The 16,736-nt window shown below is 44.4% G+C and overlaps 1 protein-coding gene across 9 annotated transcripts in view; it reads right to left on the reverse strand.

Moving 5' to 3' along the window:
- The window catches only part of Nhsl1 (NHS like 1), a 225,387-nt gene that overhangs the window by 30,026 nt on the left and 178,625 nt on the right, over window positions 1-16,736 (reverse strand). For all 9 annotated transcript variants that reach the window (XM_085688860.2, XM_085688852.2, XM_085688849.2 and 6 more), the window contains exon 3: window positions 9,660-9,784. In XM_085688860.2, coding sequence (XP_085544986.2) covers window positions 9,660-9,784 — 125 coding nt within the window. The remainder of the gene's footprint in view (window positions 1-9,659; window positions 9,785-16,736) is intronic.

Genomic DNA, 16,736 nt, shown 5'->3' on the forward strand with positions numbered 1-16,736 from the left:
CAATACCTTTGAGAGCAAGAGCCGAGCTATTAATAATTACACAGGCGAGCAGCTGCAAACCAGGGCTGTCCCCCGCGAGCCACATGTGGCTTCATCTCTTTACAGTTAAAGAAACCAAAGCACACATAAGGAAGCAAAGGAACCGGCTAGAACAGGTGGGGAAGCTATCTCGAACCTGTGCTCTCTGCATCAGGTCCAAATGAACCTCCGGTGCACGGTTACAGCAATGAGCGAGGCCCCTGCCGCTGTCTTCAAAGTCTTTCTTTGCTTGAAGTATTTCCTTTAACGAAACCTAAAACACCCCCAGGGTGCTGGTTCAGAAAATAACAGGAACTAGAAAAGACAATTTCAGTTTCTGTTACTACCACCAAGGCCAGCCATTTATTGCCAAAATTCCAATCCAACTCATCACTCTGGGGATGTATTTTATGCAAGAGATTGAGTAACTGGCACCTGGTGCCCTTTCCCTAAGACAATGGAGCCTCTGTGCACGTTCCCAGAATCCACGAACACACCGTCCAATGCAGCCCCCCACAATGGCACCTGGAGAGCCCGCCTATCTACCTGTGGGATGCATTCTGGCACCTGCAATGGATCTCCCTACAAACCTTACATGGACTGAGCACTGAAGGGAAGAGCCAATACAGGAACGAAGAGCAGGGAGGGACTTCTGTGATTTCACAGCCGAGACACAAGGGCATTTTCTGGAATGTCTGAATACCCTCTTCTGATGGCACTTTTTGCTCACGCATGTTTGTCCGCTATTTAGATACGTGCAGCACAGACAATTGGAAATCATTTAAACGTTCTTCTTGCCACGCCACATTACTGCTTTTAATATCAAAGATGTGTGGCTCTCATTAGCAAATTATCTTTCTTCATCCCTTAAACAGATTGTCGAGCCTTACATACGGCGAGAGTTCTTGCATGGGGAATAATTAGGATAATTATTCTAGGACAATTAGCCCCAGTAAATAAGCAGAATACACACCCCTCGGGGTCTCTTTTCTAAGGGTTTGGCCATCACCCTCTGCTCTATCAACAACTTACATTTTAGGTCAGAGCCCCTACCCCAAGCACTTCAGGAAATGCAATACTTGCTGGATGCAAATCAGATGCTTTGCACTAGCCCTGTAAAGCATGTGTTAGCTCCTGCACTTCCTATATTCTTCAGCCTTCCCTCACCAGGCTGCCCCCAACCACCCTAGGAAACACAACAGGGTTTTTCCCAAAAGAATTTGCCTTGAGAGTAGCTTCTTCTGCACTTTCTAAAGTTCATTTGAGAATGAAGTGTTTTGTTTTGTTTTTTTAAACATTGTAAGAACTGAATTGCAGCCTTGGCTGTAACATGAGAGTGCAGAGATATGACATAGAGCTCCAGCTTTGTTTACAGAACTCAGTCTGATGTGAAGCATCAGCTGGATGATCTACGACACCCAGTGAAGACTTACTCCATTTCTAACTATATTCTGGTTTTGGTATCAAGTACTGTTGGCCCATGCATGCAGGGCCCACACTGCAAGATTCCCAACTGCTTACAAATCTTCACAGGCAGCTTCCCTTCCTGTTGCTCTTCTGTTTTCCAGTCACCCCAGCTACCAGGGCCTGGGCCCAGCTTCCCCATGGTTCTCTTCCAATAGCCCCAAGACAGAACAGAGCAAATCCACTTCCCTATAGAGTTAACTTAGCAGATCAACTCTGGAAGAAGTGACAGTGTTTATGCACTGAGCCCTCTGCTCTGAGAACATTTCCTCACGTCACATTTCTGCTCTTTCATACTATTCTAAAGCTTATTTGTACAGACAGCATACACTCCCAACTAAAGTTACCTTTGGTTCCTCTTGCCCTGACTATAAATAGGGAAGCTACTGGTTTCTGCATATTAACTTGATAGCTTCCTAAATCATTGCACTGCATTATTTATACTAGTTTAGAATTTGCACTTTTTTTCTAAATTTAACAAGTACACATACTTAAAATGGGCCAAGAGTAGCAATATAACCTCAAACGTTCCAAGTTGTGTGCTTGTTTCTGATATGGGATATGACGTCTGTTTTGTTTGTTTAGCAGTGCTGGGGATTGTACTCGGGATCTCACAGGAGTGCCTAGAAAGCACTCAACCACGGAGAGACAATGCCTGCTGGAGTACGGCTTTTCTAATTGTGCTGGGCAGTTCATCCCCTTCAGGGTTAAGGAGTGACCCTGGCAGTGAGCATCCTTCTCTTACGTCGCATTCTGATAGGACCAGCATACACACCACAGCATGCACAGCGAGGCCAGAGGAAAACATCTAGGATTGGGTTCTCTCCGTTCTTTTATCTTGGGTTTGGGAGATAGAATTCAGGTCATCAGGTTGGCATGGGAGGCATTTTACCCTCTTCGGCCATCTCCCTGACCCTCACTCCATTTTGGGGTTTTATTGGGAATGGTTGCTAAATTGTCGGTATCTACTATGTTGAATTACATGATTTTTATCCCAAGATTTATTAATATAGTCAGTATTAATAGTCAATTGCCATACTTTAAGTCCATACATCGTCATTAACATAAACCGCAGTTAACTGTGGAGTACTTGTCTTTTAATGAGCTCCTGGTTGTGTTTCCTAATGATCTATGATTGATAAAGCTGACCTTCATCAGCCGGACTGGCCAGTCAACCTGCTTCCTACAGTCTCTGGCAAGAGTTGGCTTTGTGTTAAACTAATCTGTTAAGAAGAACTGAGCTTGGAGCTGGAAGATGGCTGAGCCATTAAGAGTCCTTACTGCTCTTGCAGAGGACCTGGGCTTAGTTGCCAAAATCACAAGGCAGCTCACAGCTGGTGGAAACTCCAGTTCTAGAGGATTCGGTGCCCCCTTCTGGGTTCTGTAGACACTGCACTCACATAAACACACACACACACACACACACACAATGCACATACACACATGCAGGCAAAACACTCCCACACATGGAATAAAAATTAATAAATCTTAAAAAAAAAGAACTGAGATTTCCCTTTTGATTGGGAACAGTTTCAAGCCATGGAGCCCACCCTGCCCACTTTCCATAACACAGGCCTGTAAAAACATTCCCTCTCTTCTGGGGTCAGATGTGATATATCACGTAAGTTATAAAATCAAATGTGAATGATTTCCGACTATCCATGCAACAAGTCAAACTCCTTGACTCTCTCCCCATTGTTTCTGTTCCTACTGCAAGCCAACTCAGTACACAGAGAACTGACCAGCTCAAACCCGAGCGGTCCTCACTAGCTCACCTCTCCCCTGCCTCATACCTGCTCTCATGGCCCACACGCCGATTTACGCTTTTCAGGATGCCCACATTTGAGGGCTTTTATTTCATTTATTTGTTTATTTGTTTTGATTTTTTGAGACAGGTTTCTCTGTAGCTTTGGAGTCTATCCTGGAACTAGGCTGGTCTTGAACTCACACAGATCTGCCTGCCTCTGCCTCCCGAGTGCTGGGATTAAAGGTGTGTGCTACCACCGCTCAGTTTAAAAAATTTTGAGATTTTTTTTTAAAGCCAGTTTAAGAATTAGTAATTCCACAGAGTTTTGTGACAGTGGTAGACAAAGCAGTCAGATGTGCCTGAAGTTTCTAGCTGAGAATCCTGGTAAGATGGTGTGGGTTCACCGAGATGGAAAAAATTATCGTGACTGAGTTTCTTTTGGTGTGTTTTTAAGAGGGTTCTGAGAACCACATAGTTGGACTTGGATAAATCTACAGTGAGGGAAGATGGACAGTCAACAGATAAATGTTTATGTTCAGGCAAGAAATTGATATTTAAAGCTGGGCAAGAGAGCCCACATCTGTAATAGCAATATTCAGAGACTGAAGCAGTAGGGTCAAGCCACATGATGAGTGTCAAGTCAACCTGGCTATAGTGTGAGATTCTGCCTTTTAAAGAAAAAAATGAAATTTAGAAAATGTCAACACATGAGATTTAGAACTAAGGGGATCTACTGAAATCACCCAAGGCATGAATCTGTTACAGAGGAATAGAGGCATGTATTTGAGCCTACTGTATCAGTTTAGAAAGACATCTAGAAGAAAAGGAGAAGTCATGACTAGGAAGTCATACAAATGAGAGACAGGGAAACCAGGAAGGACTGTGGTGTTCTAGAAGCTTAGTAAAAACTCCAAGAAGATTCACCAATGATGTCAAACGCTGCTGACAGGAGAAGATGAGCCACTGGTGTGGAACCCCAGAAGTGCCTACTGGGCACGAGGGTAGTCTCAGTGGGGAGCTAAGGGTGGAGGTTTGGAGGGCTTCAAGGGAAACTCTGAAGACACGGAGTGGAGACAGCAAGTCTAGACAGTTCTTTGGAGAAATAAAGAGGAACGGAAAACCTGGTGGAATTGGAGGGAGATGAAAGGTTACAGGAAGTTTCCTTCAAGATGAAAGAAAGTCCGGGGTGTTCATCTAATGATGATTATGGTGCAAGCAAGTAACATGCCATCAGGCCAAAGAGGGAGGGGCACATTGCACATCTAACGTTCTCTAGAGGTTGGCCTTATTCGTTCCATTAGGAAGATGCTGAGTGCCTATTGCATGCCAAAAACTGGGCACTTGGGATACAATGGGAGAGAAAATGACTAGCAACTGCTTACCCATTGCGGTGGCAGGACAGGTGAGTGTATATAGGGACAGGTGCAAGCAGGGCTGTCACAGGATTGGGGGAAAAGCTACTTTCTGATTGCCTTGGCTTTCCAGAGACTGCACCAGCCACGGGGGTCCAGGGTTTGGAGATGTAAGAAGGCATGATGTACAACTTGAGAGAGCAGCAGCAGACGCGGATGGGTTAGCATGTTAGAGTGGCTTAGGGTCATCCGCTAACAGTGCGACTCACATGCCCTGGTGCTTCTCTCTAGCCCTGTCGAGATAATTAGGCTGGAAAGCAGGAGGAAGCCTGGGTCAAACTGGGGGTGAGATTTCGCCGGTCACGTGACAGAAGAAGAAACACCAGCACAGCTGAAAGAACACACAAAGGAGGGGCTGTGAGGACGGGCCACATGGCAGAAGCCAGGGACAGAGGGGCACAGACGTGGAAAGGGTGGGGCCAATGGGCTAGCCTCCTGTAATAACGAGAAACAAGGATAAATTCCTAATGAGCATCTCGAAGGATCAAGATGAAGAAAAAGTACAGATTCATCCTCAATTAGTTTAAATTCAGCAAGCTCCACTTTAGAAACAAGCCTAGAGCCTCTACCACTGCCACCTCTGTCCCTGTCCCCACGCATGTCTTATTCCTTGGATTACGGCAGTCGCCTACTGTCTGGTCTCTTCACATCAGTCAATTCCCTACGAGCTCATCGTCATAAACCACATTAATTAGCCATCCAGAGCACATTACCACCTTGCTCCACTCACCCGGTGACTTCTCATCGCACCCAGAATCAATCAGTCTGAGGTCACTGGCTGCCTCTCCCACAGTCCTCGTCACTTCTCTCCCCCTTGCCCAATACCCTCCTGCCCTTCTCTCCAGCTGTTCCCACAGGAACCACGCTACAGTCTCCGGACTTACTGTCTGTCCTTCTTAGAGGGGTATTCAGAGTGGGTGTTCTTATACTTCACCCCAAGCTCTGCTTTAATGACACCTTCACTGCATCCTTGGTGGATGCCTCCATCTAATACGGCAGTCTTGCTGCTCTAGAAGGATCCCAGACGTTGCTTTCTTTATCCTCACGATCTCGTCACACTGGTACTCACTATATTATACCAACTGTTCACTGCTGTTATTCCTTCAGTAGCAGGATGGAGCCTTAGGACACGGAACAATGCTTGGTGTTATTGAGCTGCCTCATAAAATATTTGCTATAAGTGAATGAACTGTCTCTTCAAAAAAAATCAATCTTATTCCACGTTCAACATTCTTAATAGGGACACGAAAGCCTTGCATGGCTAGAGAAACAGTGCAGCAGAGATGACTCCTGAAATTGCTCTCCTAATAATAAGGGAACTGTGACGCACCGCTTCTTCAACACTTCCTGGATCTAATTCCACAGTTATCTCTTCCCTGATGCAACAGCTCAGGTCAGAAGACTTTCTCTTCCAAATATTACTAAAATACCAAACACCGAGGTGCTCTAAGAGCACCAGACTGGGTATACCATACTGAGGTGCAAATGAGTGATTGAAAAAAATGTTAGTTATGTGTGTGTGTGTGTGTGTGTGTGTGTGTGTGTGTGTGTGTGTGTAAGCCAGAGAAGAACTTTTGTAGGATCCTGTTCTCTCTTTGGGTTCTGGGGGTTGAGCTCAGGTTATCAAGCTTGGTGGCAGGCACCTTCACTGCTGAACCATCTCACTGGCCCCAAGTAAGTATTTTTGTGCTGCCCAGAATCTAAAAATTACCAGAGTTAATCCAACATGGAAAGACTTAGCCCAAAGGCAAGGGTGTAAGGAGGGAAGGAAGAAGGAAGAGAGGCAAAGAAGGGAAGAAGCAGGATAATAAGAAAGCTAAAGGGTGGGCTAAGGGAGGGAAGAAAGAGAACCAAAAGTAGATGGGAAGGGACACGAGGTGAGGAGGTGGAGGGTGGAGCAAATGGGAATACGGTATAGTGTCAGCTGTGTATGATAACAAGATGAAACCTGCTACTTTCTATCCTAACCTAAAAGAAAATAATTTTTAAAACATGGGAAGAAGAGAAAGGAGGTTGAATATGTTGGTGGCATGGTTAGTTTGAGTTGTTAACGAAATCTAGACAATCTAGAAGGACCCGGGAATAGAGTCTCGATGAGGGGTTGTTAGACTAGGCTGGCCTGTGAGCTTGTCTACGAAGAGGGATTTTCCTGACTAATGGGAAGACCCACCCACTGTGGGCGGCGCCATTCTCTGGACAGGGGATTGTAAGAGAGTGAAGAAGGCAAGCGGAGCACTAGCAGGAAGGTATTCATTTATTGCCCTCAGCTGTGGACGTGATGTCACCAGCTGTTTCAAGTTCTTGTCATCCGACTTCCCAACAATGGTGGGCAGAACCTGCAATAAACCCTTTTTCCCTTGAGTTTCTTTCTCCGGGTACTGTTGTCACAGAAGCAAGAAAGGAAGTTGGCACGGTTTATTGCGATTGAATTAATATGTATCTAGCTGACACTAACACATTTTATAATACAAGACAACTTGATATTTATTTTATTCCGAAACACATGTATTATGATCTCTCTTGTGGGGGAGACGTTGGTCATGACTGGCAAGCATTCTTCCTTTAAGCTATTTCCTCAGACCTGAAGCGAACTGCTTAGCAAACTGAGATAAATTCAGACGGAACAACCAAAACTTGGTAACACTTAGCTTATACTGAAAGACAAGAACAGTTCCTTTTAAACGACAGTAACATGTATTCCAAGGATTTCAAGCCAATGAACAAACATTAACCTGGATTTTTTTCAATTGCAAAAGTAACTAAACTTTATGGGAGCAAAGAAGGAAGATTTTATGACTGTGTGCTTTCCTGAGAGCTCAAATATAGAAAGGCTGTGGTATAGACACTTTCCACGTCTGTGACACAGAGGGAGCGTCCGAAGTTCTTAGAGAACAGCTTTTCCAGCACACACGTCAGGGAGCCTATGATCCATTTGCTAAGAAAGAACATGAGAAGGTTCAGTGGGTAAGGAGCTTACTGTGCAAGCTGAGAAATTACGGTAGAAGAGGACTCCCCAAAGTTTATCTCTGACCTTTACATGTGTGCATCTACACACACACACACCATCGCACACACACTACCACATCTCACACACACACACACACACCATCACACCACCATACACATGCACACACACCATCACAGCATCACACACCATCACATGCAACAATAAATAAATATTAAATTTTTTAAAAAGGAAAGAAAAGAAAGAACATGTAGGCTTCAAGAGCTCTGTCTGTGGTCACACTTTCTGGTTCCTGGTCCAGGGGAGATAGTGCAATCAAATCTCCCTGTGTTGTCAGGGTGAGTAAGCAGCCAGTAAGAATTTAGAAATCAGGTCTCCATTCTATTAGAATCTTGAAGAGTTGCCAAGATAAACCAAGTTGCTGCCAGGGACCCTTTACGCTTGGATACTCACGGTTATACAACCGTGCCACTCTCAGACACCATTTCTGGATCATTCCTAGGCGCTATTTCTGGGCCCACCATTGGCTTTTCTTCCTGTGGGGATCAGTGGAAGGCTGGGGTCTCCCTGGATATATACAAATCTCACTGTACACTTCACCTCTACTTTTCATTTTCCTTATTCATGCCAATAAGAAGAATAAGATTCAAGAACAGATCAACTTTGAAATACCTGTTTGTCTCATTATATAATAGCAAGCAACCATTTTTGTATGCCTTAGCAAAAAGACGAACCTGATATGTCAACATACGCTTTAGGAAACACACACACACACACACACACACGCACACGCACACGCACACGCACACGCACACACACACACATCACTATCCAAGTGGGGAAGAAGGCAATGAGATCTGACGCCCTCTTCCGGCCTCTGAGGCAACAGCACGCTGTGTACTGAAATACATTCCAACCTCATACGTGCATATAAAGTAAAAATAATAAAAATAAATCTTCAAAAAGTGCTTTCTAAGCCAAACCCAATCCCCACATCTTCCTTCAATTAGTTTCACTGTCTGTCTACATCACATACTACAATGAAAATGAGACACTGAAAATAAAAATCTCCACACACTTTAATTCCCTCGTGTGTATTTAGAACCGAGGGAGCATACTCTGTGATGTCGCTTGCGCGTGCGGCAAGAGGCCGCATGAGGCAAAGGAACCCAAAGGTACACAGAGTCGCCAAGTGAACTGGCCACTGTAACAAAACTAAGTAGAGGCATTACTTCCCCACCTGGCCTATTCCCACATACCAAGTTGTGAAACACGGGTTTTTATGTCCGCTGTGGTTTGTGCCTCTACGGCACAAGTTTGCAAACTCAGTCCTAAGAGAACGGTTCCAGGGAAGGGACTGTCGAACAGCCAGACTACAGCCAGACTACTGCGAAGTCGACAGGCCGTTCAGGGTGTGCTCTGGAGAACTAATGTAGTTTTTGTTGGATCCGCCCAGCCACTCTCCTGCATCCTGTTATGAGATGTGACCTGTTCTCTGGTACCTTATTCCTGTCACTACACCCAGCGTGATGGAACAGTCTAGAGGACTCTCACCAGAACTGTGTGCCATGTCCAGAATCCCTCAGACTGTGATCTATACAGACCTATACAGACCTCCTCTGCTCAGGTATGGCTAGCTAGCACAGAGCTCTCTCAGAGGTGACTGGACTCCGGGTCATAAGAAAAAACAAAACATTTTTGCAATAGCCAGTAGATATTCAAAATGTACAAACATACAGAGTAAACGCTGCTTTTTGGATCATGGCCTTGCCTCTCTTTTGTGTAAAAAGTAGAACATTTTACACTTGAGGATAAATTTCAAGCAGAGTATTGAGAGCTCCTGGGGGGCTCTTCACCCATTGCCCCATCTGCATGAGATCACACATGAGTCAGCTGTGCTTCGTCAAAACCAAGAAATTAACCCGTGCCAACACTCAACTAGGAGGAAGGGTTTGTCCTGGGTCTTTTAGCTTTCCTCTGCTGCAGAGTGCAATGCAGACGCCCGCGCTGCAGGGGCCCATGCTGCAGGTACCCGTGCGGGTGCTAGCCTCACCTTCCGCTCTGTTTCCACATCCTCATCTTGATAATCATCGCACGGGCTGGAGCTGGCTGCAAAGGTGGGTCCCTGAGAATAGTACTGAGAACTTCGGCATCCATCCCGCCTCAGCTTGTCACATTCTGCAGAAAGAACGGGCAGCAAGGGCAAGAAGTCATTAGAAACCAGAATTTCTGGGAGTCCACGTTACTTAACTTTTCCAGTAATATTTTCCTAAGCAAAATAGAATTTCAAAGTAATGCTATAAATGATTAAGGGATATTAAGGAACTAAATAGCGCATCAATGCACTTCAAGTGGGTCTTCAGAGCGCACCACGACCCTACGCAGTAAACACTTGTCAGCACCTCTGTTCCCAGGAAACTGAAGGTTAGTGTAATTAAAACATATGATCAGTATGCTGGGCAAGGAAGGAGTAAATCAGAATGTCACCCCAGGGCCTTCTCTACTGTACTATATTTGCCACAGAACTACTGATCATATTATAACAGTTTTTCCAAACCAAAACACAAGTGACGGCCAAGCCACGCTTGTTTCCAGGACTTAGCATCTAAGGACTGTGATATTATCACTTTCCAGATAGATGGGCGGGGCAGGGGAAGGAGGGAGGAGAGTGCAGGGTCCTGGAAATGAGACTCACCGCCCTGAAGATGCTAAGCAGGTGCTGTATAACTCAGCCTGCAATTTAATTTTGATATCAAATTTGCTGCGTGGAATTTCACTGGAAGTGACGTGCTAGCCCCAGATATCTGCCAGCCCGCAGAGGAATGCCTGGCAGCAGCATGGTCTAGGTGCCCTGACAGGCAAGAGGCTGGGGTCACAGACTGAGGTCACAAGGGACACCGACGCAAGGAGTACTCTCTGGGCTAGTGTGTGGGGACGGCACCAATGGCTTCTCAAGGCACCAGGAGCTTTCCAAGTTATTAGCCAGACCCATTAAGAGGGCATTTGTCAGGCAAGAGGACTGTAGTGTCGTTCCCTTCAACTTCAGAGGCAGCAAAAAAGGTGCTTTTCTAAAGGTTTTCTTATAGAGCTTTTAAAAAACCATAAACCTAAAAGCCCAGAACCAAACTAAGACCTCTCCACAGTTCCTGTGTTAGCACAGAACCTACACAGACCCTCACTAGAGAAGGACACTCACTTCGGTAAGAGGTAAAATCATGAGGTTTTTGCTGTTGTTTACGAACAGAAAATAAAAGTCCTCTTTCTTCTTTCTTGCAAGGGGAATGGATGGAGGAAGTTCCTAATTCAGAACAAGGAAAAAAAAAAAAAAGAAAAGAAAAGTCCCTGACAACAGTCACTAAGCTCTCTGAAAATGTCAAGGTAACTGGAAGACGAACACCATGAGATAGCTAAGGAACAGCGTCAGCCACTTATGGGCTGGCAAGTATTCATAACACTTTCTGAAGCACAGTCTCCAAGTGCCTGAAGCTTCCAGAAGCCAAACTATTTTTAAAATTAGATTTATTTATATATTTATTTATCATGAGTGTATAGATGAAAATTCACTCATGCAATCTAGCCCTTTAGGCAGAGAAATATTTTCACAGCTCCCCAACAGTTATCAATTACTCTGAGATAAATACAAATGGTTTATAGCCTTCGTCTACTGAGGTGATGCTAAAGGAAACACGAAGGGTAGCTTTCAAATGGTATTCTCTGGAGATTTCTGGGACTCTTGAATATTGGATTTGGTTTTCTTTAAATACTTACCCTAAGGGAGGGACAAAAGTGGTAACACTCAGTTCAACAGTTTTACACACGATACCTTAGCACAACCCAGTGGGTTCGGCATGTAATGTGCTGCTAGGTTCACTTTGCCATGACACTAGAAATGGACCATTATAATCACCTCTGTATCACTGAGTCTTCTAAGGGCTGGGGCAAATCTTGCAAGCCCAGCCACCACAAATTATGACCATCTACAGCTACACGCCTCTGCAACGCCAAGTTTTTCAAATACCTAACAAGGAAAGGAAAATAAAAACAGACGCCGAAGCCTTTAAGCGAAACTCTTATTTGCCATCATCGTTTCTGGCCACACTAGGTAAGCAGGTGAAGAGCATGAACTGGTATGGTGGCTTATCATGTAATCCTGGCATGCAGGAGGAGGAAGTTCAAGGCCAGCCTGGGCTAACCAAGACAGACCACGCCTCAAAACAACAAACAAAACAAACCAACCAAACAAACAAAAAGACTTTAAATTTTATTTCTGTATTGATAACATGATAAGACTGTATTTGAAATATAAGATTTCTTTCCCTTGGAAGTAGGGACTCGTGGGCTAGCCCAATTCTAAGAGTGACATTAGTTCTTATCTTGGGAGAAATGCCTAAGAATACTGAACTCAGCTAAAATGACTGACACATGTTAAATCTTAAAAGTCCAAGTACTTCAGAACCACCTCCCAAACACTAAGAATCATGGGAGGTTAGCAACTATGAGTTCTGTCCATCCAATTGTGGTGCCCCAGTGCGGAAGACAGTGCAAGCTGTTCCTACCATGACATTCAACTCAGAGAAATGTGGACACTGAGGTCCAACCAACACTACTGTAGGTTTAGGGATCGGCAGATTGGTGTGGGAGAATTGTCAGTATTCTGTCAATCATGTTTTAAATAAATGTTGATTGGCCAGGCAGGAAGCAGAGGCAGGTCAACCAGACAGGAAGCAGAGGAGGGGTGATGAGAACAGGAGAAGGCTAGGAAGGAGGAAGCCCATTCCTCCATTCCTGCCCAAACCACAGAGAAGCAAGATATAACCTGCCCCCGCTGGAAAAGGTACTGAGCCACATGGCTAACACAGACAAGAATTATGGGTTACTGTAAGATGTAAGAATTAGTTAATAAGAAGACCGAGCTAATGGGCCAATCAGTTTATAACCTAATGTAGACTCTGTGTAATTTTCTTTGGGACTTGCCAGCTGTGGGGTACCAGGCGGGACAGATACCCAAACAAGCCAGCCCTCATGCTACAGCAGATGATCTTTTTTTTTCCCCCTCTCTGATCCAATTTCTGAAATAAAGTAAATTCACAAAACTCTAGTGTTACTTATTCCAACCCTAGGGGAAATTTAGGAGAATTTCTGTTATCAGCTTGCAGTAGGTCTTTGGCTCTGTTCATTAAGACTAAATGTATTGTGTGCTAATAAATGAGATGAGAGTAGACCAAACCACCATGAATAAACAAAGACCTTTCAAACACAATGAGAGTAACTTAACTGCAAGACAGCCCATAATTCACAGCCAGGTTTTACCAGCAACTACAAGACAGAAACAAGCCCTGAAGACAGGAGCAGACCCATCTTTAGCGCACACTCTTGAAATAGAAATGAAGGCTAAAACTAAGTTAATGTTCTCAAAGGACTGCTTGAATAAGTATCACTGTTGAGGCCTCTGCTTTCCCACTTATGAAATTTCCCCTCCTTCCTTTTATGAAGAAAAACAAGTTCTTTAGCATAGGGAACATGTGCAAACATTTCCAGTAAGCCAAACTTTTAAACACAGAAGGAAATAATCCTAAACAAGACAGCCGTCTAACCAACTTAAGAATTTACCTTAGAAATGCCAACAGAATCTACTGCAAGTAGGAGGCGTAACCAGAGCATGCGTCCTCAGCATAAATATTAAACGCTGAACACAGCACACACACACACACACACACACACACACACACACACACACACACACCTGCAAGCCCAGTACGGAGGAGGCAGACAGGAGGTGTCGAGTGCTTGCTGGCCAGCCAGTCATTTGGCTGGTTCAATGTGAGACTCTCTTAAAAAAAATAAGGTAGAAGGGCTGGGAAGATGGCTCAGGGGGTAAGAACTCTTTCCACACAACGGAGAAGATCTGCATTTGGATTCCTAGAACACACGTGAAGACAGGTGTGGCCATGCATGATTAGCTCCAAGTTGAGTGAGAGATCTTGTCTCAAAGAATAAGGTGGATCTCAATAAAGGAAGACATCTGGTACCCATGTCTGGCCTCCATATGTCCAGACACAGTGCACACACAGTGCACACATACAACACACACACAAGTTGGGGAAGGACTGAAGATACCTGATGTCAATCTCTGTTTTCACATGTACCTGCACAAACACGTATGGACACGCTCGCGCACACACACCACATAAAATCTGAAAACTAATCTATTATGATAAGATTCCGAGAGCTAATTTCACAATTTATTTCTCTCTGGGCACTCTTACTGACTTCCCTCTTTCTGTATTACTGCTTCTAAATGTACTTGAGCAGTCACAATGACCTAGAATACACAGCAGCGACAGATAGTCCTGGACTCTCAGTGGCTTAACACACATATTTCAAATCTCAGTGGCAGAAGGCAGTTATACTCTCCTCACAGTCAGAGCTGGCGGTGGGTCTGGTCACCATCTCTACCTCAGGGCAGGCAGGCAGAGGTCACCTCACCTGGGACTTGCAGTGAGAACCTGGTGTTGCTCACACTGGCTCTTCTGCCTGGAAGTTATAGGAGCTCCCTTGTTATTAGCTGAGTATTAGTTTAAGATGAGGTACATTCGTTTATGCTATGGAACATTTGTTTCAATGATGCAAAGATGTGGAGCATTCTTTTAGGTTGCATTTGTTTAACTCTGTGAAGCTGTGTCACTTTGCCCGTTTAAAACACCTGATTGGTCTAATAAAGAGCTGAATAGCCAATAGCTAGGCAGGAGAGGGATAGGTGGGGCTGCTAGGCAGAGGGAATAAATAGGGGGAGAAAAAGAGAAGAGGGGCTAGAAGAGAAGAAGAAGAGGATTCTGGGAGGCAGGTACCCAGCCAGAGGCGGAATAAGAAGGAAAGAAAAAGAAGGAAACAGAGAAAGGTAAAAGTCCCGAGGCAAAAGGATCTTTTAAGTTAAAAAAAAAAAAAAGCTGGCTAGGCAAGGTGGTGGTGGTGCATGCCTTCAATCCCAGCACTCAGGAGACAGAGATGGCAGACCTCTGTGAGTCTGAGGCCAGCCTGGTCTACAGAGTGATTTCCAGGACAGGCTCCAAAGCTACAAAGAAGCCCTATCTAGGAAAACAAAAACAAAAACAAAAACAAAAACAAAAACAAAACTGCACTCTACCAACTCCAATGTTGTTGGATAAAACAAACCAGACAGCTAGTCCTAACTTCAAGGAAGTTAGGGAAATGATAATATTCCAGAACAGCTCAGAAGAGTCTACTACATAGAGGAACGGCATTGACGATACTGTCCAGGTCTTTGTTACCTCGTCTCCCAGCATGTTATTTCAGTCCTTCTAAAAAGAGGCAGAGAGACTTCTGACAAGCAATCCGCAACTTCAGTGAAAATCAACCCTTCTGTTTCTGTAAAGGGGAACTGATTATTACGAAGACTGTTAGAGTCTTCAAGTAACTGTCTGGGATCCAGACAGACTTAACACGTAGCTTACTCTGTGAGAGCTAGGGGGCAGCCCCTGGGTCTCGTAGGAATGCAGATTCCAATCTGTTGAACCACAACATTAGAGTTCCATTAATGGACATTAATTTAACAAAGACTTTCCAATCCTCTGTCTGCTCGGGCACTGTGTTAGACCCTGGGGTACAAGAACTTCCACAGAGCCCACTATAAGGAGTGTGTGCAAAACAATACCCCCCAATACCCACTGCTGTTAGACTTCTCCCGTAAATCATACCTACTCTGATTCATTACTGAAAATCAGCAGGTAACTGCATAGCTAGATTGGCCTGTCTGGCTGTAAAATTATTATTATTATTATTATTATTTATTACCAATTTTAGCTACACCATCACCAAAACACCACGAAGCTGAGAGCACTTCTTTCCCTAAGAACGCAAGACACTTCTAGGAGAGTCCTCTCACTGTCAATGGCTGGAACCTTTGTAACACCCCTCAGTCCAAAACAGGGCTAAATCATTCAAACCGACATAACTTCCAAACTTATAAAAATGATTATACATCTAATCAATTTTACATGATGCAAAGATTCATACTTAAGAGTGGTTTTTCTCTAGAAGAGTGTCAGTCCGGTACCTACAAAATATACGGATACTTATCAAAGCAGAGAAGAAAAAATGGAGGTTCTCTGGTCTAAAAATATGACTTATACAGTGAACTGTGTCCTTTCAAAAAATATAGAGGAGTCTTCAGTCTGTATACCCACGTGCTTACTTGGAAATGAAATTCTTCCTGAGGTTATAATAAGGTTGTTAGAGTGGAGTCTGGTGAAATACGGCTGATGTCCTTAGAGGAAGAGGTGAAGAGACAGGAGGGCCCTCTGAAGACATAGGGAAAGCAACCATATGAGGCTAGAGGCAGAGTTTGGAGCTGGCTGGAGCCACCAGGAACTGGATGGGGCAAAGAAGGTTTCCCAGAGAGGATGGAAGGAGCAAGCCTTTGCCACCAGTTTAACTTTGAACTTTCCGTCCCTACACCTATGCGATAAAACATTTCCTTTGTCCGAAGTCACCCGGTTTTATGATAAATTGTCACAACAGCCTTGAAGTATTAAAAGAGGATAAGCCAGGGGATGCCAAGACCAGGAAGAAATGAACGAAGACTTTTCTAGAAATCTGTGTCGAGAGGTGGATTCTTGACAATAACATCAGTGCGTCACATGGAAAGACACTTCACAAGAACTGGGCACGACAGGCACCCACCTAGCTACGCAACAGCTGTGTAACCCTGCTAATGTAACTTCTGCTTTTCTACAATTTCATCTGCAGGTCCCAAGAAAAGCGATTCTTCAGAAAGGAAAGGGCTGGTGGGAGAACTCACAAAAGTTGTAAGAGTAACTGCCATGTGTTCCTTACACCCGCTTTATAAGCTTCCTGTCACTGCCCTAAGATCTCTCACTACACATAAAGTCAATTAGTCTTCACGACCCTAAGACATGTGGGCTAGAATAGTCACACTGTACACAGGAAAACTTAAAGAGACAAAAATGTAATGTGTTGTGCCGCGCATGGTGGGACCACCAAATGGGACCCAGGTGCTGCGGCCCCGGAGCTCATTTTTCTCTCCTGGGAGTAATAACATGCGTAACTGCACTGCTTAGGATGGGAGGTTACATCATCCTCATTTCTCCCT

This window comes from Myodes glareolus, chromosome 1 (assembly GCF_982192425.1).
Source record: "Myodes glareolus chromosome 1, mMyoGla1.1, whole genome shotgun sequence".
Taxonomy (NCBI): Eukaryota; Metazoa; Chordata; class Mammalia; order Rodentia; family Cricetidae; genus Myodes; species Myodes glareolus.